This window comes from Haliotis rubra, unplaced genomic scaffold, assembly GCF_003918875.1.
Source record: "Haliotis rubra isolate DU_JTF1 unplaced genomic scaffold, ASM391887v1 Scf359, whole genome shotgun sequence".
Lineage (NCBI taxonomy): Eukaryota > Metazoa > Mollusca > Gastropoda > Lepetellida > Haliotidae > Haliotis > Haliotis rubra.
In genome coordinates, this window is record NW_025767034.1 from 182268 (window position 1) to 209632 (window position 27365).

Sequence of the window (27365 nt, forward strand, 5' to 3'; positions counted from 1 at the left end):
ATTATGTCAATCTTTGGATTGTCTGAACCAGACTGGAATATTTTGACTGGGCCTCATAGTTGGGATGTTACTTTGTTCAGAGTAGACAAACAGACAGAAAGGAATGTATGAATCAAAGAGGAGTAAAATTTTGTAATATGCTAAAAATATAGTGATAGTACAGTCATCCAGATGATCAGACCATTCAATATTCACGTAATTCTTTGCCAGTATTATTGTTTTGCAAAGATTCATTCAGTGTGCGTCCAATACGCTCAAATGTAGAGAATGGGCACAGAAAAAAAATCACTGTGTCGGACTCACAATATTGTTCATTGTACCCACAACACATCTATGACTTTGCTAAGTGTTTGGTTGTTTGTTCAGAGCAGTTACGTGCATCATTTCATCCATCAGTCCACATGATCAATGATTCATTCCAGGCTCTAAGGATATTATCAAAACATACAGTTATATACACTGTTACTTCGCAGGACCCACATATGGCCCGCTCGCTGGCATGATTGACACCTGTCATCAGTTCCCAATTGCACGGATCGATGCTCATGCTGTTGATCACTGGATTATGTGGTCCAGGCTTGATTATTTACAGACCATTATATAGCTGGAATATTGCTGATTCTGGCGTAAAACTAAACTCACTCACTCACTCGTATGGCCCCCAAGTACCCTTAAAAGTAATAACTGGGAGTTTCTAGGACACCCATGTCTGTGAGTCAAGGGAAAATCCTGTTCATTACTCTATGAGAACATGCTTACTATTATTTCTGATTCTAGGTGGTAACTTTCCTGTCATTTGAATGATAAATGACTGTGACAGAGTGCCTGCTTTTAACTGATAGTCGTCTATGATCCCAAACACACTTAATGTACAGTAATGATGTTTGTTCATCAACCAAGCAAGGCCATTAGAATATGTGGTATGTTTATACAATGTTTGGTGTCCTTGTCGTAACTCCAATCAAATATTGCACCAGCCAACCTTAATGACCGTAGGATCAATTGGAATTTCAAGGACTTTGTAAACAAAGACTAAATACTACACATCAGAAATCCTGGATATCAGACTCTGCTAATCAATAGATCACTCATGGTCAAGCTTATCGTTGGGAGCCAGTAGGCCAGACTGCCAAATAGACATATATTTTATTTGATTTGTATATATACACTTGTAATTTAACAGTATATAAAGCATTCTTTTTTATATTACATAGGTCATTCCTGATGGAATAATGGGAAATTAGACTGTTATTATTAATGGAACATATACATTGTTATATGAACTGAACTTCAGGGATGTAACAGGTGTTTGAAATATCAAAAAAATGTTTTAGCTAAAACCTTTTGTTAATATTCACTATACATGAAACATAAACTAGTAAACTACAAATAACATAAAACATCAAAAGACAGGTATTACATATATGTAAAATGCATGTTGAAACGGGTTTAAAAGCAAATTGTATTAGTCAGACAACTTACTTATCAAAGCATGCATCTCAACTTAGCACTGCTGCTGCCCTGTGTTTATGTTTAAGTATAGCTGAAACCGTCTGTTAATGCAGTAATTAATTAATATAGGGTAGATTATCAGCCCTTGATTGACATTGTAATCATCACAGTGGTCACAGGAGCCAGTAGTATATTTGTCTAGTTGTGCTGCTCTTAAATGTTGGCTGAGTGATTGCACCAATGAAGAACTACAAATGTGACTGCCCGGTAGTGTATTGAGCTATTTCCTACACTGCCTGGTGCATATGTACAATATCATCCCAGCTTGCAGGAGGATACAGATGTTAGCGACAGATACACAACTGGCTTCAGTGTCTGTAGTTAGTGTGGGTGGGAGAGGCTGTTGTACTTCATTGATTCGGTGTCTCCAGAGAATGGCTGTACATGGGGGAGGTGGAACTGAAATCAATTTTCTCCTCTGCATTGTCGTGTTAGGATCTAATAACAGAGGAATAAAGACTGCTTTCACATTCAGTGACTTGCTACGATTAAAAGACTTAGAAGATCTGACCTACAAAAAATGTCTTTCAATCAGATTGAATTTTGGTTGAATTCAGTGGCGTGGAACTATTTGCGTGAGTGAGTGAATATTGATTTATGATGCATCAGTGAATTTTCAGCTACATGCTTTGAACAAAGAACTAGAACTGAATGTATCAACAAGGACCAGTGAAGGGATGAATATTGAAATTTCAGGGCTCGATTTTAAGTTTTAGAACCAGTACTGGTGCAACCTGAAACTGCAAAAGCAATGTCATATTACACCAACATGCACTCAGTGCTCGTTAATATTTTGCGGTTCAAACAACACAGGTTACAGCTGGAAAACAGAATGGGGAGGAACTGGCTTGGAGCAGTGGCTCTGATGACTATTTGGGGATTGATTGAATGACTGTTAATGTTCATGTCATGAAATTTTATGAAGGAAGATAAAATGATTGTATAGGATCCAGATTAATTCTGTTATAATGATATTCTAAATCATCAATACCAATAGTCAAGCAATATATATATTTTTCACAGGTTTTCGTCTTGTGCAACAAAAGGTTGCACCAGGTGCAAGGTTTCATTTCCGCAATTTGAGCCCTGTAATATAACCAACAAGGGCCATATGTAGCAAACAAGACCTATACAGACCTATAGAAGTGTGTGATAGCTGATGTAAAGGTGTACTGGACTACTGGTGTTTATTATCCCGTATGTCATACCCATGATGATCCGGTTTACAATCGGTCTTCACTAACCCATGCTTGTCGCAAAAGGCGACTACTGGGATCGGGTGGTCAGGCTTGCTGACTTGGTTGACACATGTCATCTTATCCCAATTGCATGGATAGATGCTCATGCTGTTGATCACTGGGTTGTTTGGTCCAGACTCGATTATTTACAGACTGCTGCCATATGACTAGCATATTGCTGAGTGCGGCGTAAAACAACAATCCAACCAACTAGCAAATAAGAAGTGTAGTGCAGGTCTTGTGCATTGTGATGATGCTAGTTTTCTTGCATTGCACACTGCGAACTTCCATATAAGCACAGACACGTGACAAACATAAATGCCATAAAATATTCATGTGAAGGTAATTATTGAGTAAGACCCAGCAGTAATGCAACTTGGTGCTCAAGAATAAACCCTGAAACAGTTAGCCCAAGCGCTGATGATAGTTTTATAATTATCCCCCTCACTGGGATAGACTCAGCCACTGCTGTTTGTCTAAAATCAAGGCAGACTGTCAGCATGATCTATCGTTTTGTCCTGAAATGGGGGCAGTGGGATAGCCTAGTGGTTATAGCTTTGGCTTGTCACACCGAAGACCTGGTTTCCATTCCTCACATGGGTACAGTGTGTGAAGCCCATTTCTGGTGTCCTCCACCATGATATTGTTGGAATATTGCTAAAAGTGGCATAAAACCATACATACTCACTATGTCCTAAAATGTAGTTACACGGCTAGTGTGATAGTTCCACTTGACTTCATGGTTTTGACCAATGGTGTGTTCCCCCACCGTATAAATATAGCCTACAAGGAACCTACTATGTCTGTCAAAGCCTTTTACCTTGTAGAAACATGTCATGTAACCTGTTTATCTTAAAATAATGCCCAAATACAATAAGTTTGAAGGAAAACCAAGTTCTATGGATAGTCAGCTTCTTTATTGCAATGGGTGCGACGTTTCGGTTTAGGTACTAACACCGTTGTCAAGCAAGTGATACAAAGAGTTATCATATACATGGAGAATATATACATAGCTGCATAGTGTGTATATACAATTGACAAGGCTGATATACATTGGATTGCTTATTAGTGATATGAGCAGAGTAGGTTGATGTACAGAGTGATAGTGATTAAAACAATATGCAGAATGAGTTTATACAATAGATGAGTTGATGTACACTGAGATGGTAATTGTGAGTTGAAGAGAGTAGGTTGATGTACACATTGATTGGTTGTGATTACAATACACAAAAGGGAGCATAGAAGCCAACTGGACGAGGTATGGGTGGATTTCTGTGATCTTAAATTAGGTGGTGATAGGCTGAGGAGATAAAATAACCTTGATCCCGGTTCATGGTGGGCTTGAAGCGTTGGAATTTTATGGCTTCAAGAAGTTTCCTAATCTTGTAGTCTGATCGGTTGGTTTCGAGGATGTGGATGTTGTCCCAAAGGATGGCATGGTCAGGGTTGGCTTGGGTGTGGTCGGCCATGGCGGATTTGGAGTCTTTCTTCTGGACTGAAGTTTTGTGTTCTTTAATTCGTAGTGGGAGAGGGTGGGACGTTTCACGTATGTAAGAGTCTCCACATTGGCAATTGATCTGGTAGACTACTCCTGTGGGGACTTCTTTAGTTGTTGATGGGGGTTTGCCTGTGGCTTGGAGGAGGTTTTGGATGGACTTGCCTTTCTGGAACAGAACGTCTATACCTGCTTGCTGCTGAAGTAGTTGTCTTATCTGGTGGCTGACTGCTGGTATATACGGGATACTTATTACGAAGGGTGCTGATTGCCGACGGGGTGATTTATCTCTTGGATTGAGGGTGGATCTGATGACGTTAACTAACTTCTAGTACCTACACTGAAACGTCGCACCCATTGCAATAAAGAAGTTGACTATCCATAGAACTTGGTTTTCCTTCATCTATACAACTTCTAAAATGCCTCTCATAGAAGTTACCATAAGTTTGGGCTGGAAGCCAGGAGAGGATTATTTTCCTGATCTGAGTGCTGAGTTATATTTGTTGCTTTCAGAAACAAAATATACTGAGGAGAATTTAACATTACACAATTTGTGTTCCTGTCTTTATTGGACAAATGTTTCACAAGACAATTGACAATGGGGTATCAATAAATCCGAGCCTGACAGTCATCATTCTTTGTGATGCTTAAGTGTACCATTGTTAAAGCAAACACTCCTTACACAAACCTAACACCCCATATCGCATAATTTCACTGTCTCCATTTCTCCATGTATGACGTTCATCATTCTTGGAGATATTTATGTGTACCATAAACTTGTATTGCCCTGCGTCAAGGCATCTTTCACAGTTTTGCATGCTTAAGTAGAGAGACTTCAACTGAGAATCGATTTCAACTCAATCGACTTCTACATCAAGCAGTCATCAAATGTTAATCACCCAAGAATATTGATGAATGCTTGCATGTTGTTTATGTGGAGGTTGCCATGTCATGCCACATGTTTGTGAAATGATTTAGTGGGTGATATTGGTGTTCAGAAAATGACCCTTGTGTAGGTGTATCCAGCGCCATGCTTGAACACACTGATACTGTTCCCAAGGTGAGGTGAGGTGATATTGGGTTTAACGTCGTGCTTGAGAATATTTTGCTCATATGACGACGTGCATGCGTGTGTATGTGTATGTGCGGCTGCTTGTACTAGCCCAGACTGAAGCTGGATTTATAGTGCTAGCTCACTGAGATACCATGCCGCAGTGAAGCATGAATACCCCACTCAGACACATTATACTGACTCCGAGCCGACCAGTCCTTGTTGTACCCATTAATGCCGAGCGCCAGGCAGGGACCAACAAGTACCATATTTTAACGTCTTTTGGTATGACGCGGTCGGGGATCGAACCCGCGACCTTCCGCTCTCCGGGCGGACGCTCTAACCACTACACCACAGAGGCGGTCTGTTCACAAGGTGATACTGACCAATGGAAACATTACTCTCCCTGAGGGGGCGGTGGGGTAGCCTCGTGGTTAAAGTGGTTGTCACGCCGAGGAACTGGGTTCAATTCCTCACATGAGTACAATATGTGAAGCCTATTTCTGGTGTCCCCGCTGTGGTGATGTTGCTAGAATATTGCTAAAAGGGACATAAAACTAAACTCACTCATTCACCTTGGTGTCTACTTACTCTTGAGGTCCTGTTGAGCATATTCATTCTGTAGAGTTGGAATTGTACAGTCAGGTCATGGCAGTTTCTTATAAATATCAAAATGTTTTTGTCTTCCTACGTCAAAAGTTTATAACAGATAATTCCTAAAATGCTATCTCAGGGCTGAAGAAAACAAAATTTAATTCGACATGAAAAGTAAGATACTTAATGGATGACAACTTACATTATAAATATAATGTGATGTTTTGGTACAAATTGTTATACCTCTGTCAAGCATGTTGACATGAAACCTGTTTGAACCCAATAAAACAAGGTTACACCCTCCCCATGAATTTATCAAAGTTAGAAAGAAGATTAGGCTGGCCAGCTGGCAGGGTCACACAAGTTGAGATGTTGTAATAAAAGTAAGTTTATGTAGTGTAGTTTTATCTTAACATATTTATGTCTGAATTTTCATGATCAAGAAATCATTTCCAAAATGATATGATTCTAAGAACAAATATTCAGTCTGTTGGGTTGTGTCAATTAGGATTTCAATCTGTGAGTTTTAAGTGTTTATACTCGAAGCATGGTATTCGCTCTGTTCAAGTTTCAGTATTTGCCATGATGCAGAAAACCTGTGTATTTGACGTGCAATTTATCTCAAATACGCCATGAATTTAGAAGCTTGCATCATTGTTGTAGTTCAGATAATCTAAACTTCTAAAACTAAATGTTTGCCAGTTAACTGCTCAGTGCTGATAAAATACCTGACCTGCCTGCCTTACCTTGTTTTTTGTCGTTATCAAACAATTGCAGTTAATGTCTTGATGAAAGTTCCAAACTGAAGTTGACACCCCAAAACATGTCCATGACTCCCTCTCATGACACCAGGGAGTCATGATGAATCCTAAATGTTTATGTTACCAAGAGCAGCCTAATTAACAAGGGAAAGGTGTGACCATGCAAGTTGTTGGGTATAAAAGAAAGAATTTCTACTTAGGCCTAAAAAAAAAAAGCTTGTGGTTCCGATTTCCCGACCGACCCTAAATATTCCCGCCGAGCCTAACAATTTTACTCACCACATAATAAATTGAATTTATTTTCTGACACATGAGTAATGTAAAAACATTTTGCGAAAAAATACCCTACTCTACCCTACCCTAGTTCTGAAATGTAGGAAATCGGAACCACAACATTTATTTTTTTGGCCTTATGAAAATATGTGTTGGTGGTATAAATCATATAAAACCAACAGTACCTGGATACGAATCGTATTGTGACATCACTGTATTATTACACTTGGGATGTTAAAGGATGTTAAAGTTGAAATAGTGCTGACTGTAATATCAACTGTATCACCCTAATCATAATAATAAATCAATGTTTCTCTGCCTGTTTTGGGGGCGGTTGGGTAGCCTAGTGGTTAAAGCGTTGGCTCGTCACGCCGAAGACCCGGGTTCGAATCCCCACAAGGGTACAATGTGTGAAGCCCATATCTGGTGTTCCCCGCCGTGATGTTGCTGGAATATTGCTAAAAGCGGCCTAAAACCAAACTCTCGTCAGTCAGTCTCTGCCTGTTTTTCTCTTCAGCAATGTTGGGCTGTGAGGTAGTATAATGGTTAAAGTGTCCGCTCGTCAGGCTGAAGACCCACATTGGTACAATGTGTTAACCCCATTTCTAGTGTCCCTACTGGGATATTGCTGGAATATTGCTAAGAGCGGCGTAAAAACCATACTCACCGGTTATCATGGTTATCTTAGGTGATGAATGAATGGCTTTTAATCACATCTAACATACTTTGTCAAGCAAGGGTTCACGGAATATCGTGTTCGTTAGTCACACCAGAGACCTGGGTTTGATGCCCAGCATGGTTACTAGTAGTGAAGCTGGTTTCTACTGTCCCATCCTGTGAAATTGCTGGAAGCTACATAACACCCTACTCACTCATCAAATTTTGAATGGATATCTCTGTGAAAGAGGCTAGGTGTTTATTGATGTTTATGAAGGATGGACGACTGACTTTTAGCAATATTCCAGCAACATCACGGCAGGGGACACCAGAAATGGGCTTCACACATTGTACCCATGTGGGGATTCGAACCCGGGTCCTCGGCATGACAAGTCAACGCTTTAACCACTAGGCTACCCCACCGCCCCAGAAGGATGGATGAGTAAATAGTTCACCACAACATAAGTTCAGCATGAACCTGAAGTATCACAGTGAAGAGTAACAGTAGATAACATTTCCCTTATTGTCATCATTAATTTCGGACATGGGGACCTACTTTCACAGCTTATAGCACATGAGGGGCGGTGGGGTAGCCTATTGGTTAAAGCATTCACTCGTCATGCTGAAGACCCAAGTTCGATTTCCCACATGGGTACAATGTGTGAGGCCCATTTCTTGTGTCCCTTGCTTTGATATTGGTGGAATATTGTTAAAAGCGGCGTAAAACCTTACTCACTCTTATCACCTATGCCTGTTAAAGTGACAGATTGCATAATGTACAAACCACTCAATTATCCACATTCTTTGTTAAACCATTCTCAAGAGCACAAATTTGAACACATTGTTTCACCAACTTTTTTTGTTTTCATTCATTCACTCACTTATAGCACATGACGGTTTTATGGTTATCAGTGGTGTTACTGATAAAAGGCTGCATTGTTGCATGTTTATCATGAGCTGGTTGATATATACTGAGATAATCAGGATGATATGAGTCATAGCACCCATAACTTATTGTTGTATGTCCTCACTGATTGGAGTGAGTGAGTGAGTTAGAATGATTTTAGCAGTGTTATTATTATTATTTATTATTATAGGATATTTACATAGCGCATATATCCACGCAACTAGTGCATGCTCAAGGTGCTGGTATTTTCCCCTCGATCATTGGACGTCAATTTCAACGGCACATCGTATTGTCAATCTCAACTCCCTGGGGAGTATACAACCGAGCTATTGTGGCTTTCTCATCCTAACGATGTTCCAGCAATAACATAAGCTAGGGGAGTGGACACCAATGTGGGCTTTACTTATTGTATCCATGGAAGAATGTTACCTGGGTCTTTGGCTTGACGAGTAAAAGCTTTATACACTAGGCTTAGCTTATTACCCCAACCTTGTCAATTTGAACAGAATCACTAAATATTGGAATTAATTATTAATCAACAAACAGCTATATTTACCGACACGAGCAGTGTACATTAGTTGCCAGCATGAACTGAAAGCTAAAGAATATGTAGTGTTTAAGTCACTATTGAGTATTGACTGAGGTGTCCATGCTTACTGCTATGCTTATGATTTCAATCATGGGATGGTCTGTTCCAAACTTGATTTTTTTACAGCCTAACAATATAAGATAGAATATTGCTAAGTGTGGTGTAAACCAACGAACACACCACTCTATTATACACACTCCGGCACAGCGATGACTTAACATAACATCACTGCCACAGGCTATTTTGCATATCACGTGACCGGACTTTTCACTTGTTTGTAATCAAACGCGCATATTCATAATAAGAAGAGACTGGACTCACGAAAGCTTTTCGGCGCTCTCTTCATAATGTTTTACATAGTTCCATATATATTCTTCCACAACTGCGACAGTTAGGTCTATGACAGTACATATTTAGATATCAAACTGGCTGCATCGTTTGCTCTCCGTCTGCTTCGATGACAGCACATGGAGCCGTACAACCTATGTAAACAAAAGATCACTACGCAAATCGAAATAGAGTGACATGTTTTGGATATTTTCTCAGTGAAACTAAACCATTCTATTAAAGCTGTTTAGTTAGATGTGTAGACTCGTCAAAACAAAAGAGTAAAAGAAATCTGTACATTATATTGAATGGACGTTGCAAGATGTGACGAATCGTCACATGTTCTGGCCTGTGGCAGAGGTACTATGCTGGCTTGCCTCATGGAACTCTGGGTAGGTGAGTGTCTATTATACAGTCTCTTATGGTTCCTTACTGCCAACCCTTAACCAGGCCGTTGTTATCATATGATCAAAATTCAATTATGTTTATTGTTTATCAACAAAGATACTGCTTAGAAAGAACACATTTCAGTTATTGTCATGACTCTCAGTTAGTGGTGGTCCGATTAATTGAAATAATCGAAGATTGGTCGCAGTGACTAAACGACCAAGCAATCGATCATGTTTTCTCATAATCGAACACAAACAATTCTAGAACATTTGTTTTCATTAACAGTATTTTTCACTAGGTTGGTTTTGTCTGTTACATTTCATAAGCACTACAAGCTCGTTCCAAGTCATGATTGAATTTATCTTAAAGACTCTAAGACATTTATGTTCCTCTATACTAGTCATCCTTTAAAGATGTGAAATTTTGCCCCAAAAAGCCCAAAGAACTACATGTTTTTCCCTTATTTTTTTGTGCATTAACACATTTCATAAATGACGCTAACCAATTATTTTCGATGATTGATCGGTTGTAATGAACCAATCATCAGTTATGAGATTTTAACCAATGCCCAACACTACTCTCAGTGATATTCTGTAAGGCCAGAGTGGCTTGATTTTGACTTTGTAAGTAGACCACATGCATCTGTTATCATTAATTAATAATATATTAATATATATTGACATTTGTTATTCTGTTTCAAGTACTGATGACTATAGCAGAAAACTGTAATACTTCAGTTGTTAAGTAGATAACTCCAGTGTATAACATACAGAATGTCATAAAAAGTTCAGATTGTTTAGTATCTACTCTATATTCACCAGCTGTGACAGTAATATGTGTGCTAGTGTGTGATAAATGTGACATTGTAATGAGCATCTATACATGTAGCAGGTTGAACACTGTAGAGTGCAGAATATACAATACGGCTGAAATATAACCATTACCTTTATATGTTTAATCCATTACTAGACAATCGATTGTGATATTCTATATACATAGTATCTGAGTATCAGCTGCAACATGTTATGCTGACTCACATGAATGCATGTATACTTGTGTAGTTCAATACTGAATACATATATACTTGTGTAGTTCAAAACAAGGGAACATCAGTGATTCAGGGATTTACAGGACGCAAATTCCTGCATCCTATACACATAAAAAGTGACAATGGACACAACAAAATCTATTAACGCGTCCACAGGGACTCAGAAAAAGTCTAAATACGTTTTGTACAAATTCCAATCAAGTAAAAATAAGTTGTCACTGAGTTTGCTACTAGCTGGGTTTTGGTATTATTTGCAATTTAATTACCGTAAAAATGTGATGATCATGATACACAATACAAAAACAGTATTGATAATAATACTTAAGTGTCTGGGACCCCCATGTTGTTGTCCAGGATCCCTGAAAATTAAGAGTGAGTCCCAGGGACCCTCAAATACAGGACTCCATGTAAATCCCAGGTGATTCAGCTAAAAATACCCACCACTACATATAGTAATCCTTTTGAAATTAAATTGCAATTAGAAGGTGGTATTAATATCTGTAATTGTATTAGAAGTATTATATCTTGTTATACCCCTGCTACGAAGTAACGGGGTTGTACAGCATTCATTCTGTCCGTCCGTCCGTCCCGAAACTTTGTCCGGAGCATATCTCTTAAAGTTTACATGCTAGGTTCACCAAACTTCACAGACATGTTAATCACTACCCATTGATGTGCCTTTTGCTATTTTAATTATTTTTCTGAATTTTGTTTTTTTGCTGTTTCCATGGAAACACGACTTAGTGCCAAATGTGTTTGATGGTTTTGTCTGGAGCATATCTCTTAAAGTTTACATGCTAGGTTCACCAAACTTCACACACATGTTAATCATTACCCATTGATGTGCCTTTTGCTATTTTAATTTTTTTCAGAATTTTGTTTTTTTGCTGTTTCCATGGAAACACGACTTAGTGCCAAATGTGTTTGATGGTTTTGTCTGGAGCATATCTCTCAAAGTTTACATGCTAGGTTCACCAAACTTCACACACATGTTAATCATTACCCATTGATGTGCCTTTTGCTATTTTAAATTTTAAATGTGTGCAACATGAGAGTCAGTAACATTCTTCACCAACGTCCACTTTATTGTGTGCAACATGAGTCAGTGACATTCTTGATGTATGTCCACTTCATTGTGTGCAACATGAGAGTCAGTAACAATCTTCACCAACGTCCACTTTATTGTGTGCAACATGAGTCAGTCGCATTCTCCATGTACGTTCACTTCATTGTGTGCAACATGAGACAGTCGAGTTCAGTTGTATGTCAGGTTTCCACAGAAAACACAAAAAAATAATGTTTCCATAAATTATTACTGTAATCAGTACATGGCAAAACTATTATCTAACATGTATATAAAGTTTAGTAGAGTCAAGGAGAAAGTCTTGTGAGCTGCTGACCCTTGTCACATTATATATATCAATATCAGTCATTTCCATGTCCCAAAGTGGGAACTGGGGTATGTGAGCTATGCTCACTTCTACACTTGTTTATTTTTTATGTTGTAAAAAAGTACACTTTCAGGAGTTAGGTCTTGAAATCAATCTGTTGCTGTTCATTGTTCATAACATGCAGCATCCTGCGGTCTTTCTGTACAGGTGACGTACAAAACAGTAGGGGTGACTACTAAGGGGGAAACAACTATTGCGATACTGATAGTCTGTTGCAACATACTGTTGCGATATTGATAGTCTATTGCGACCAACTGTTGCAAAAGTTTTTCTCTCCTTGAATTGTTTCATTTGACTGACTGACTGACTGACTGAGTTTAGTTTAACACCGCTTTTAGCAATATTCCAGCAATATCACGGCGGGGGACACCAGAAATGGGCTTAACACATTGTGCCCATGTGGGGAATCGAACCCGGGCCTTCGTGTTTCATTTGAAGTCATTTCTCAAATGAATGTATAGTTAATACAACACAATTGATATGGATGTGCAACTTCTTTATTATTTACACACAATGTTTCTGGGCTAGGACTGTTACTAGCTAGGTTTACAAACCAAAGCATAACATTACTGGACTCAGGTTTCGTACTTGTGGCTGAAGTTACGGATGGAAGTATGATGATGTCCTTGGCTATATATTGCAATTAATTCAGAAAAATGCAGGTGAGGAGAGCTACAGAACCTTGTGACTTACACATCCAGAGAGTTACCTCCCTTACATCAGATGTTTGTGTTTTGCAGCTCGAGAAGGGCTTCAAAGAAGGTCTAGGCAGCGCTAAGGATAAGTACGGCAAGTCTGGAGAAGATGAGATCACTGATGCCTTCAATGACCTGCAGAAGACTGTATGTATTTCTGTGTTTAGTGTTGTGTGAATAATGCTTAGTATACCTTGATCAGAGTAGGGTGGTGGTGGGCTAATGTACCTTGATCAGAGTAGGGTGGTGGTGGGTTAATGTACCTTGATCAGAGTAGGGTGGTGGTGGGCTAATGTACCTTGATCAGAGTAGGGTGGTGGTGGGCTAATGTACCTTGATCAGAGTAGGGTGGTGGTGGGTTAATGTACCTTGATCAGAGTAGGGTGGTGGGCTAATGTACCTTGATCAGAGTAGGGTGGTGGGCTAATGTACCTTGATCAGAGTAGGGTGGTGGGCTAATGTACCTTGATCAGAGTAGGGTGGTGGGCTAATGTACCTTGATCAGAGTAGGGTGGTGGGTTAATGTACCTTGATCAGAGTAGGGTGGTGGGCTAATGTACCTTGATCAGAGTAGGGTGGTGGTGGGCTAATGTACCTTGATCAGAGTAGGGTGGTGGGCTAATGTACCTTGATCAGAGTAGGGTGGTGGGTTAATGTACCTTGATCAGAGTAGGGTGGTGGGCTAATGTACCTTGATCAGAGTAGGGTGGTGGGCTAATGTACCTTGATCAGAGTAGGGTGGTGGGCTAATGTACCTTGATCAGAGTAGGGTGGTGGGTTAATGTACCTTGAGTAGGGTGGTGGGTTAATGTACCTTGATCAGAGTAGGGTGGTGGGTTAATGTACCTTGATCAGAGTAGGGTGGTGGTGGGCTAATGTACCTTGATCAGAGTAGGGTGGTGGGCTAATGTACCTTGATCAGAGTAGGGTGGTGGGCTAATGTAACCTTAGACCCAGTTTGAAAATTAAGCCGTGCTAGTGTAACTGAAGCTGAATAATTTGGTACTGGTCTTTGAAATCTTTATAAAAATTGGAAACTGCATGGTCCTTTACTATATAGTTTTGGGTGTATTTTAGGTGGTTTAAAGACTTGCAAACAGAAGAACATTCTGAGCAAATGGACACAAAAAATTCAAATACAAAATCAATAAAGATATTTGCTGTGCAAAAGAATATATGTAATGTATTGGGGTTTTTCATCAATGTTAAGACAGCAAGTTTCCTTGTGAGGAATAGATCCAAAGTCCAAATACAGGTTAGACACCACACCCTACTTAACTGAAACATGTAGGGGAAAATCCATAAACCAACTTAAAAAAAAATGATGTCATGTTAGAATTCTAAAACAGTTTATCTTCCATCTTATTTATTTTTAGGGTAGATATCTGTAGACTAGATTTCACTATAAAGGAATGTATGAGCAATGAAAACAGCGATGACAATGACTGACTGTTCTTGTCAATGTGACATTACCACTGGCATCACATTTTCCAGTTGCACTGCTGTGGAATTGACAACTACGAGGACTGGTATAAAACCCCTTGGGAGCTGAAACAGAACACGACAAAGACAGTACCACTGTCCTGCTGCAAGAACCCATCCTCGTGCAAAAACACAGAGCTCGGTGCTAACCCCACTGATATCTACAAGCAGGTGAGGAGCAAAGGGAGATAACCAAAATTATACCTGAGATGAAATAGGGACTGATGTATAATTTTACCGTTCAGAGTTGTGTCCCTTAGGTGTGCCAGAATTTTATAATGGTGTGTTTGATACACAGATTTCCCCTAAGTCTGATTCTTGATTTATCCTCACCATACATGTCCTCTTTGCTTCCATCACATAGTGTGTCCTGCATCTCACCAGGTGTTTTTTCACTCACTCACTCACTTACTCACTCTGGGCTGTGTTTCAGGGCTGCCACCGGCTAGTCGTGGACTTCATCAACGATCACATCGGACCCATTGGTGGCGTTGCTCTTGGAATATCTTTCTTCCAGGTGCGTGATTCCAATAAATTCCCGTACTATTGCAGAAAATTTTTATGCTGCTGCTGATCCAGGCTTGCAAATATGATTTGACAATGGGCCATTTTCAGGATTCTTGCACCATTTTCTGCACAAATTTAGCCTATATGGCCCAGTCTGCCCTTGTATCAGTAGTAATGTCAAAACATTAAGGGGCCATTCTTTCACAGACATCTAATGTGCAAAAGAAGCCTAGAGGCCTGCCTTTCTATCCCTGCATCTTCTCACACATAGACCGTTCATTTTCTGATTGATCAGCCGGTCTTCTATTATTTTCAATGATTCCCGATGTCGGCACAAGATCACATTTTCAGCCTGATGTACCCTGCAATATCGCGATGATTGGCCCTGTTGATAACGGAAATTACCAATGTTTTGCAAATGCAAATTGATGGAAGGGAGATAACGTTTTCTTGTCACTCTGGACCCGATGCTTCAAACAGTTCAAAATTATCATTGATAATCGTTGTTCACTGGTCCCTCGGGTTTCATGGGTTGATGTCATGGCTTTATGTTCATAAACAAACATCAAGGTTACATCAGCTCATGCCCCCCTCGAGACCAGTGAACAACTTATAATGTACTAGCCTGATATAGTGAAAAAGCAGTAGGTAGCCTGACCAAGGACGTCGCACAGTTTCCCTGTTTGACAAGTAGCAAATCTCAGCAATATTCCAGCAGCACCAGCCGTTGGTGTCTTGGGCGGTGGGTTAGCCTAGTGGTTAAAGTGTTTGCTTGTTACACTGAACACCTGGGTTCAATTGCACACATGAGCACAGTGTGTGAAGCTCATTTCTGGTGTTGCCCACTGTAATATTGCTGGAATATTGCTAAAAGCAGCACAAAACCAGTCAGAACTTATTCTGTGGTAAAGAATGAAAATTTATGCATGTCAACCTCTGTAATGTGATTAAAACTTTTCAGAGTATATACTTACTCCTATATCAGGTGAAAAAACATTGTGTCCCTCATTTTACAGAAGTTGACATCCATTAATATTCACTCTTTATGTGTATGACTTCTAAATGACCTCTTGTCGTAAGAGGTGACTAATGGGATCGGGTGGTCAGGCTCACTGGCTTTGCTGACACGTGTCATCGTACCCAAATTGCGCAGATTGATGCTCATGCTGTTGATCACTGGATTGTCTGGTCCAGACTCGATTCTTTACAGACCGCCGCCATATAGCTGGATATTGCTGCATGCGGCTTAAAACTAAACTCACTCACTCACTCTCAATGACCTCATGCTGTTGTAAGTGCCATGCCTAGTGTTTTGAACACTGTAAGGAGACGCAGGGTGTTTGATGTATAGTGGGTGACCAGAACAAGTACCCTTATTGAGCCAGTGGTTTGCAGCAAGCACCCGTGAAGGTCCGGTTTGAATTGGTCATCAGTAACCCATACTTGTTGTAAGAGGTGACTAATGGGATCGGGTGGTCAGGCTCGCTGACTTGATTGACACATGTCATCGTATCCCAATGCGTAGATTGATGCTCATGATGCTGATCACTGGATTGTCTGGTTCAGACTCGATTATTTACAGACTGTCGCTATATGGTTGGAATAATGCTAAGTGCAGCATTAAACAACAAACAAAAATCCTGTTGCCAGCAGTGGTATTGTTTTCCATTATCTCTAATTGTATTAAGAATGCAGCTAAGATGCAGCTATGGCATAAACAGGGCTCAGTTCAAACTTTTAGAACTTGAATGGATCCAAGGGTTAGTGGTCAGTTTACCAAAATGCTGACTCAGGAGATATAGATGATGCAATGAAAAGTGCAACTGTGGCAAATAGGTGAAGTGTTTTATCCATGAAGTAAGAGACAATCAAGTGTTTGAATGTTCTGACAAAAGGACCACCAGGTTTGAACTGCTCCATCTAACGGACTGTTGTTTCCTACAGGTTCTGGGAGCTGTGCTGGCCTGCTGTCTTGCCAAGTCCATCAACAAGGCTAAATATGAACAAGTTGCTTAAACACGTCCCACAACAGCGAGAATCGAATACAACATGAAATTATCAAGGAGGGGACACATCTGAACATTAAATGTCAACATGTTTACATGTCCTCAATATTTAGACTGATGTACTGTTTCATTTGAGCTTATTCCTGAAACGAAAAAAAATACACAAATTGTATACTTCAATGTTAGCCATATAATCATCATTGTCAGTAAATCAAGATTTTTTCGGCTGTTTACAGCAATATTTTGGACAGTTTTCTAATGTTATTTGTTCTGGCTTGCTGAAGTTCAATCTTTGTATCATAACAGAAATAATGCATTAAGAAATATATGCATAAAACTTTCTTGTGATAGTCATATTTCTACAGACACTGTTAAAAACTTGGTGGACCAAGGTCTGAATGACAAATTCCTCAGTTCTGTACACTACCGAGTAATATGTCCATGTTTTCTGTTATCAAATTCAGGTGGCATACATCAAACTTTTTTCCTCATTAAAGGTCACAATCAAAGATATCCTCACATCAAGACCTCGATCATGGAAACAAGAATGTTATCTTTGAGACTTAGTGCTAAGGGACATAACTCTGTCTCATCCTAGGGAAAGGATGGAAACTATGTACTTAAACCTTAGGTGACAGTTTCATTTGTGTTTCAGTGGACAGAACAATTTCAGTGACGGATTATTTTGGCCGTAATGTCAAGATGCAGGAGCACGTAAAAAAATTTCAAATGTGTTTTCGGATGATTTGAGATTAATAACTTCTTAGCATTGCAATTAGAAGTTGGTGTGATGAACAATGAGGAAACTTCTATGGATATGCAACTTCCTTATAATTTGAGCGACATTTTGGTGTAGCTGGTAACACTTGCTTGATAACAGTCTTAGCAGGTCCACCGAAACATCACTTGTTTATTCACAGAACTTTCCTTGTTGACATAAATACACAGACGAAGTTGAATGTGCAGTCATCAAGCTAGGAATTAAGAATTGTTACAAATAAGACTAGTTTTCTATTCCGTCATTGAATGAGAATATTATCAAACAAATGTCCAAGATGGCATCTTTTCAATTAAAAATTGTCTGAATTTTGTTGCAAGATGAGATAAGGTTCTTTATAAAGCAAAAGTCATAAGTATTTTAACAGCAGCTTTCACTGATGTGTGTCGTTTGTAGTGTATAACATTATAAAGAATGAAGGGGTCTTGTTTGATGGTTTATATACCAGGTACAACATCAACATGTTATCAATATATACTGAAAATATAAGTTTGGGATCATGAATATGTTTTATCCCTAAATTATTTTGTTCAGTATATATGTAACTAACCTATAAAATTTCAAGACAAAACAAATACAAGCAATCAACTTGTTTTTTAAATATTTCTTGTAGATTTAAGAAAGTAAATTTTATCTCTAACATCTTAAAATCTAGATTTATCCAATTTTGTAGTGCAGTATATGTGTTGGTTTTGATAGATAGCTGTTATCCATATATAATCAAATTTATTATCTACATTTTTTACAAGAATGTTTATTATGAGATGTGTAATGAATGTCCAACATTCCATTTTGAAGCCAGTGTTTTGGAGGTACCTCATGCTGGGTAGTATATCTCAATGTACATCCCTGTGAGCTTTGAGCTGGTAGTGCTGTTTGTTCTGTGCCTTGAACATGACCCATCCGTCAATGCTATGTGGGAGCTGCCTTGCCCCCTCCCCCTTCTTGGGTCCACCCATACTGCTGGCCCCAACCATTTCTTGGCTCCACCCATGCTGTTAGCCCCAACCCTTTCTTGGCTCCACGAATACTATTGGCCCCAACCCTTTCTTGGCTCTGCCCATACTGTTGGCCCCAACCCTTTGTCTTGCCAACTGAGTCCCTGTCATGCTCAGCCATTCTCTTTCTTGCTCATGTCCAAGCACTTCCTTAAGTCCACCTATTTACCTGTATAATGTACACCCACTCATAATGCCACACAGTCATTACTTTAGAGAAATTTTTATGTATTATGTGTAATATTAATGTACACAGTATCCCTTCAACTAATCCAGGTAAACAGACAAGTAGTAACAAATTTTGTCCATAACAGCTTTACAACCGTAGTCCTGGCCACACCCCCTTTCCTGAAGCTCCTCCCTTTGCTCCACCTACTTATTGAGGTACATCCCAAACACTGGTATGATATGTAGCATGAAAAGTATGAACCAAAGAGTTGTTAGGTGATGCCTGACATTAACTCTTTGCTTATCAAGACAAGGCTGTGCGGAAGTGTTAACCCTGTGTGAGCTAGTCACACTTCGTAACAAGGGTTTACAATTTCTACTGTATTAATTCACCATGTCTCAGATTCATCACAAGGTCTGTCATTAGGTTTGTCAGTGATTACATAAATGTTCCAGAGTGAATAGTTTGTAGTCAGTTTAGTTTGACAGTCCTGAGGGCTTTCATATCTACCTACGTATAGTGAGTATTGTGTCTGCGGGGATGATATGGTTTGTACTGTGTCCACCTGGTGGAGTTAGCAAGTATATTGTATCAGTCAGTTGGTATGATATAGCTTGTACTGTGTCCACCTGGGGGAGTTAGCAAGTATATTGTGTCAGTCAGCTGGGATGATATAGCTTGTACTGTGTCCACCTGGTGGAGTTAGCAAGTATATTGTGTCAGTCAGTTGGTATGATATAGCTTGTACTGTGTCCACCTGGTGGTTAGCAAGTATATTAGTTAGCAAGTGATATAGCTTGTACTGTGTCCAGTCAGTTGGTGTATGATATATAGCTTGTACTGTGTCCACCTGGTGGAGTTAGTCAGTTGGTATGATATATTGTGTCAGGTCAGTTGGTATGATATATAGCTTGTACTGTGTCCACCTGGTGGAGTTAGCAAGTATATTGTGTCAGTTAGCGGGGATATAGCTTGTGTCAAGTATATTGTGTCAGTCAGCTGGGGATGATATAGCTTGTACTGTGTCCACCTGGTGGAGTTAGCAAGTATATTGTGTCAGTCAGTTGGTATGATATAGCTTGTACTGTGTCCACTTGGTGGAGTTAGCAAGTATATTGTGTCAGTCAGTTGGTATGATATAGCTTGTACTGTGTCCACTTGGTGGAGTTAGCAAGTATATTGTGTCAGTCAGCGGGGATGATATAGCTTATACTGTGTCCACCTGGTGGAGTTAGCAAGTATATTGTGTCAGTCAGCGGGGATGATATAGCTTGTACTGTGTCCACCTGGTGGAGTTAGCAAGTATATTGTGTCAGTCAGCGGGGATGATGTAGCTCGTATTTTGTATCTGTGTCCACCTGGTGGAGTTAGCAAGTATATTGTGTCAGCGGATGATGTATGAAATAGCTTGAAATAGCTTGTATTGTGTCAGCCAGGGTGATATAACAGCTGAAGTGTTATCTGGGATGATAAGGCAAGTATATTGTGTCAGCGGGGATGATATAGCTTATATTGTGTCAACCAGGGTGATATAACAGCTGAAGTGTTATCTGGGATGATAAGGCAAGTATATTGTGTCAGCGGGGATGATATAGCTTATATTGTGTCAACCAGGGCGATATAATGGCTGAAGTGCTGTCTAGGAAAGTAAAGCGAGTGTTTTGTGTCATCTGGGATTATACAACGGCTGAAGTGTTATCTGGGATGATATTGCTAACATTGTCACAACCTTGATCGTACCGCTTGGACTGTGTTGGCTTTGAAGGTATTGTAAGTTTTGTGTGATTCAGGATGAGAAGCAAGTACTGTGTAAGCTGGAATGATAAAGTATTAAGTCGGCCTGGATGATATAATGAGAGTATTGTCAGCGATGATAAAGCAAGTATTGCTTCATCTGGGATGATATAGCATGTATTGTGTTATCTGGGATGTTATGACAAATATTGTGATGACTCTGAGAATGACTGACGTTATATTGTTATTTCTGTGTACTTTCTTAGAGCCTTCTTGTGAAAATATGTTCAGAGAGTTATTTATTAGCTGCCATGATTGTTGACCTACCTAGTTGTGTGTATATATCAACAGTATTTTGCATACTATTTTCCCTGAAACTTATTGTCACATGTAGATCCAGAGAAATGTCAAAACAACACGAATAAAAAGATTTTCGTGGATTGAAACATATGCTGCTAAAAAATTGTTAAGGATCACCCTGTTCTGTTAAATTTTAATAATCTGTCAATCCGCAACATATTAACTGAAGTAATATGTAAAGATTGGTGGTCCTTAAACCTTTTAGTGGTATATTTTTCCTGTCAGCCAAATATACTTAATGAGAATTAACAGGGTCGTAACTTCTGCCTTTGATAAGCACCACATGTGGTTTTAATCAAACTTGACGTTGGAAAGAGGAATGCATGTGATCTGACAGTTTGGGGTAAATTTGTATGTATTAACTTATTATTAACTAGCATACTTACTTACGTCATATGGTACACAATTTTACGTGGTTCTGATTCAAAATATTAGTAACAATTAAATGTCCATTTTACTCATTATTCATCAGTATTTGTCCAGTTTTATCACATATTTGAAACTTAAGATGTACACTATATTTACTGATATAAGGGCAATCTCTACTTGCTGGAGGTGTAACAATACATGGCTTAAACCATATCACTTGTCCCACATGAGTTGTCTTGGAAACGTGTATTTAAAGTGAACAGAGTGGTTCCATTTCAGAGGAATGAAAGGAGGTTAAGTATACTGGTAGTTACATCATATATTCACCATTACGAAGGTCCCATCGTGGGGTATTGTTTGAAACCCATGACTGGTAGCTTACTGTAGTTTTCTTGGAATACTGCTCAAAGTGACACTTGACCTGACTTATTCAGCATTTGGCAGTTTCTTGCATTGACTATCAAACATTATCAGAATTTTCAAAACAATTTGTTCAAATGAATATTTCTTTTCAATAGAAACGGTATCTGCCTGTGGAAATATGGGTGGTAGGGTAGCCTAGGGGTTAAAGCGTTTGCGCGTCACACCAAAAACCCTGGTTGGATTCCCCACATGGGTACAATGTGTGAAGCCCATTTCTGGTGTTCCCCCGCTGTAATATTGCTGGAATATTGCTAAAAGCAGCGTAAAACTAAACTCACTCACTCACCTGTGGAAATGATGATATTGGCGATCTTAGATCACGATCAGTGCTGCAGTATTGTTACGCCACCAACATGTACAGGTTGGACAATATCTGTAGCATGTCTTTAGTAGCTTAGTGGCTGAATGCTTGATCCTTGATCTGCACGTGTTACTGGCCCTGTGGGGATTAATGGTAAAAATTGTGTTCACAAAACTTTACTTTCACTAGTGCATTGGTAAAGTCGACTGGAAAGAGATAAAAATCTGTATTGTTTTTCTCATGAATTGAATACTAAAGATTTGTGTTAAAGTTTGCAGATGGGTTGGACGTGTAATTGAGAACACGCTTTGGAGAATGTCTTACCTTTCGAATTCATATCTTACCATTATTACAATATGCATGGTTGATTTAAATCTGTGATTTTCTATGGCTCAATTTCAGTATTGTATGGGATTATTTTAAAATATGTTAAATAAATGGCAGTACAAGTGACAAGATATATGTTTTTAAATAATGTCTACCTATTTTGGGAAATATTTGTAAAGGACAAGAAGTGTGTCCACAAAAAAATATGTTTAATCAAGGAACTTAATAAATTCAAATTTTTTGAAATTCCTGTGATTATCATTTGCAGTCAGGTAGTACTGAGTAACAGTTCACTGTTTAGACACAATGTAAATTAATTGCACAGATCAGCATTATCTCATTGGTTCCTCTCATTGTAGCGTGACAGACATGGGAAGGGCAGGATTCAAACTCCATGTCAGCTTATAATTCAAGTATTATTTAGTGTTGTATAACACCATGGTTGCAAGATCATGAAAAAACAAACAATGACCAGGTCAAACAGTTGAAAATAATTATTTTTAAAAATTTGTATGACAAAATCTTTTAGAATGCTGTCAGCTATATTGTGGTGATGATCACCCATGTGGAAGGTAACTTTGCCAGGAAGACTGATTGTTGGATAACTTTGGGGCTTTCAAACCACAAACTGTTGTTAGTACAGATTGTCTAATTAGTTTATTCTTTTTTCTGTTTTGCTGTTGTCGTGATGACCAGGGCAGACTGTGATAACATGTTCACCTGAAGACTGGATAGAGTTACTAGCAAGACGCTAGCTTCTGTTAAATACTTTCTTAGTATGTTGCCATTTCTCAGTGTTCAGATTATTAAGTAAAGTGAATGGTGAGGATCTAGGTTATGTAAGTACAACACACTTTAGTGGTAAAGTGTTAACGATGGTGATTAAAATTAACATCACAGAATGCAATTAATAAAGTTCAGCTATATGCTGAAAAAATGGAATTTTCTTTGTCAGAATAACAGGCATAACAATCTTTGAAGTATAACTGTCATCATGTTATTTTGGGAGAAGGTGTATTTCTGTTTAAGGTGGAAATACATAAAGAATACTTATTCCTTTAGTATTGTTTTAATGAACAATTAGGACAGAAACTTTGTAAAAGCCTTTCCCACGTGTCAGCATTTTTGGCTCGGTATTGGAGACGAGAGAAACGCATTGTAAGAAAAGTGCAATATGTCAGTGAATTATTGCTATATATACTTATACAGTTTCACTATGTTGTAGAAATATATATATATACATAGATATACATAAGCTGTAAGGACTGTGGTCAGAATGTTTATTCTCAGACAGTTCCAGTTGTATCAAGGATGAAATGAAACACTGTTTCAACATGCATTGTTACTTTCTTCATGCTATGCTATAAATGTCATAACACCTTATCTGATTGAAATGTGTGGATCTGTTCTCATAATATGCTGATTATGTTTTGACATTAATTTTATGTGAAATATATATGTCAAAACAATATCGACAGATATTCAGACTAAAAATAGGCTTCTCGTATAAAATACAATTCTCTTGAGAACTATCCACATGATCCAAATAATTTATAACAGTCCAGTATGTAATGCATTGTATGAGACCTTATCCCATGCATCGGTGATTTGTTTCATGATATGCAGAAGTATATAATACTACCTGCATGTCTAAAATCGGATACAAACTATGAAATTTCAAATCAGTTGGAAATTGTTATTAGGAATGCATAGCGTACATGCTTGTAGATCATGTTGGTTCTTGTGGCTCTGTGAAAGTGTTCTATGTTTGATCCCTAGGAGATCTACTTGATCTTTCATTCTACTGTGATTTCTGCTCAACTCTGGACTCCGGAGATGACTGGTCGGGACTCTTGTCTCACTCTCAATGGTGCAATTTCAGTGTTGTGAGTTTCCTGCACCTTAGATCTTACACGTTGGATTGCTGCCTGTTGCTCCCATCTCACCTGTTAATAAATGTGCTATACTCCAGTGTGGTGTTCCTTGTATATATAGAGGATACTAAACGACTTTCCGTGTAATACCATTTTTATTAAACGAGTTAAAGATTTGGTATCAAATGAGTTAAAGCGAAATAGATACTAAATCTTTCACAATTTTTATAGAAATGGTATTTCACGGAAGCGAGTTTATTATTATGTTTATTAATCTCCAACATAAATTGATAGAAACTGCCTAACAGTGAGATGACGCTCAGCTTTCCGCGCTATGCAAGGTCTAATACCATTGTGACAGAGGTATTAGCATTGTGACGTCATTACTGTAAACCATTATGACGTCATATGTCCGGCATCATGCGATGGTATTACACAATGTGTAATAACATTGTAGATTTATTACACAACGATATCTTCAACGGGTGAGTAATAAATGTCTGTACGCATCCCAGCAGAGCCAACACGTTCTGTACTTGAGCGTGTTTAGGTTTACGCAGCTTTTAGCAATATTTCAGCAATATCACAGCAGGGGACACCAGAATGGGCTTCATGCATTGTACCATGAGGGGAATCAAACCCAGGTCTTCAGGGTGACACTTTAACCACTAGGCTACCCCACCGCCCCAATTCTACACTGTATGCATCTCTTGGTTCGTTGGTTTGTTTAAAACTGCACTCAGCAATATTCCAGCTATATGGCGGCAGTCTGTAAATAATGGAGTTGGTACCAGACAATCCAGTAATCAACATCATGAGCATCGATCTACGAAACTGGGATACGATGACGTGTCAACCAAGTCAGCAAGCTTTACCACCTGATCCCGCTAATTGCCTCTTTCAAGCATGGGTTACTGGAGACCAATTCTAACCCGGCTGTCCACGGGTCATTATTAACTGTTTCATGCTAATCACATTTAGACAGCAAGGTGGCCGTTACACAGCCTTACAAATCCCATACAGTAACAGAATTTAAGGATATTACCCCGTTTTATGAACATTGATCATAAGAAGTAAGAATATACTCTAAAACGTCATATTTTTCCTTATCCTGACTCATGCTCTTTTTGCTTGTCTTCTTCTTCTTGCGAACATAGTGGAACACTTGTATCTCCCTAATTGAAGCTCCCTTCAATGTAAAATCACTAATTAGTACTCAGCACGAGTTACCTCCCTTCCACAAGCTCGGGAACGAGGGCGCCACCTCCACCCATGTGCCTCACTCTCTCCTTCTTCGCCCAGTGAGCTGGACGTGAGAGCGCCTGTGTCTCCCGACACACTATATCCTTTGATTATATTTAGTTAGTTACCTCGTATAGACATCTATAGAGGTTTAGCTAGTATCCTTCAACAATTATATATTGATATTTAGTCATGTTTCTACTGTTTATTCACGGACGCCGTTTTTGTTTCAGTGGATTACGCTGATAAAAATTCTGTTCTGTTGTAGATTACGCTTTTTATTCTGCTGCTGATCCGCATTTAATATGCCCTAGTTGTACTGCGCCATGTTCATTTTATTCACGCTGCAGTTGCGGTACTAATTTATCCATTTCTGCCTTTAATAAATAATTACTTTGGCGCTTGAGACGCCGCAGCAGATAGGTCGCTGCGATGCAGAGTCTAGCCATGACTGATACACCTGAACCCTCGCCAGTCTACTGCTGTTGGTCGACCCCCTCCCGCCTGGTGTTCCGCTTAGAGTGGTGGAGAGGCGTGGGACGAGTCCGCCGCCTTCCAAGAAGCGTCCTGCTTCCCCAGACATCCCATCGTCGCAGCCGAAGACTAGAGTTTTTCTACTGCATCTCAACGCTAATTCTGAGGGGAAATCAACGGTCTACTTGAACTTTCTCAGCCGAGATTGTTCCCTCGCCGAGATTTGGGCCTGTATGATGATCAGCCGATCATCATACCTGATGTACATCAAAAGAATGACCGATGTCGGCAACAGTGATGTCAGCGCAGATCAACATGCAGCCTGATGTACCAACGCTGATATTCTATGATCTTCCTGAGGGTCCCGTCGCTACCAACACTCAACGCAGACTTCGCACCCCCAGGGCAGCGTCGACCTCTGAGGGGAAATCAACGAAGTCTACTAGGACTTTCTCAACCGAGATTGTTCCAGCCGCTGAACTGGGCCTCTACGATGATCAGCTGATCATCATTCCCGACGTACGCCACAAGAAGCGACCGGAGACAGCTACAGTGACATCAGCAGAGATCGCCATGCAGCCTGATGTCTCTACACTGACGTCAGACGACTTCCCTGAGGGTCCCGCCGCTAACATCGCAGAGAGGGCACCGACTAATTCGTCGCAGACCATCCCAGATGAACTGTTGCGGCAAATCATGATCATGATGGAGGGCCACCACAGACTGGGAAGCAGCCAGCCCAAGGCCCGAGCCTTCGCGAAGGTTCCAACGCAGACGACACCCCAGAGGCACCCCCATCAGCGTAGCAGCCACGACGAAGCCACCTTCGCTGAAGGAAGTCGCAGACCACCTCCACGGCGACCCAGATGTACAGCTTCGCTAAGGCTTCGCTGGCGGGATAGATCATCACCTTCCTCGGCTTCATCCCTAGATGCGGACTCAGACCGCCAGACTCCTCACGGAAGCCTTCGCTGATATCAAATCGCCGCTCCCAGGACCGACGCAGAGGAAGCTAAGGGCCCTCGCTGAAGGCCTTCGCCAAGGACACCTGACTACACGAGAGCTTCAAGGGCTATCAACATTCTCCTCACAGGTCTCCGAGAAGGTCAACCCATAGACGCAGTTCACCAACACGATCTCCGCGCCGTTAACCGCGCCGATCTCCTCGTACATCACCACGTCGATCGTCTCACAGGTAACCTAGACGACGGGATACAAGTGGATCTAAATCCACAGCGTCTCAGACTACAGCTGAATTTCATAATCAAGCTACTAACACAACTAGATGGTTAGTAAACCTACTTAAACTTTCTGATTGGAGAATTAAACGGAA

General features: G+C 39.8%; 1 protein-coding gene and 1 long non-coding RNA gene across 2 annotated transcripts in view; both read left to right on the forward strand.

Moving 5' to 3' along the window:
• Positions 1-18980, forward strand: part of LOC124285320 (tetraspanin-7-like) — a 32123-nt gene extending 13143 nt beyond the window's left edge. Inside the window, exons 4-7 of the mRNA XM_046721529.1 lie at positions 13034-13135; positions 14483-14641; positions 14904-14987; positions 16922-18980. Coding sequence (XP_046577485.1) covers positions 13034-13135; positions 14483-14641; positions 14904-14987; positions 16922-16993 — 417 coding nt within the window. The 3' untranslated portion in view covers positions 16994-18980. The remainder of the gene's footprint in view (positions 1-13033; positions 13136-14482; positions 14642-14903; positions 14988-16921) is intronic.
• A 625-nt stretch (positions 18981-19605) lies between these two features.
• On the forward strand, positions 19606-24413 carry LOC124285322. The gene is made up of 3 exons (XR_006900788.1): positions 19606-19654; positions 19928-20280; positions 20336-24413. It is a non-coding gene; the product is annotated as an uncharacterized LOC124285322 (long non-coding RNA).
• Positions 24414-27365: the final 2952 nt, after the last annotated feature.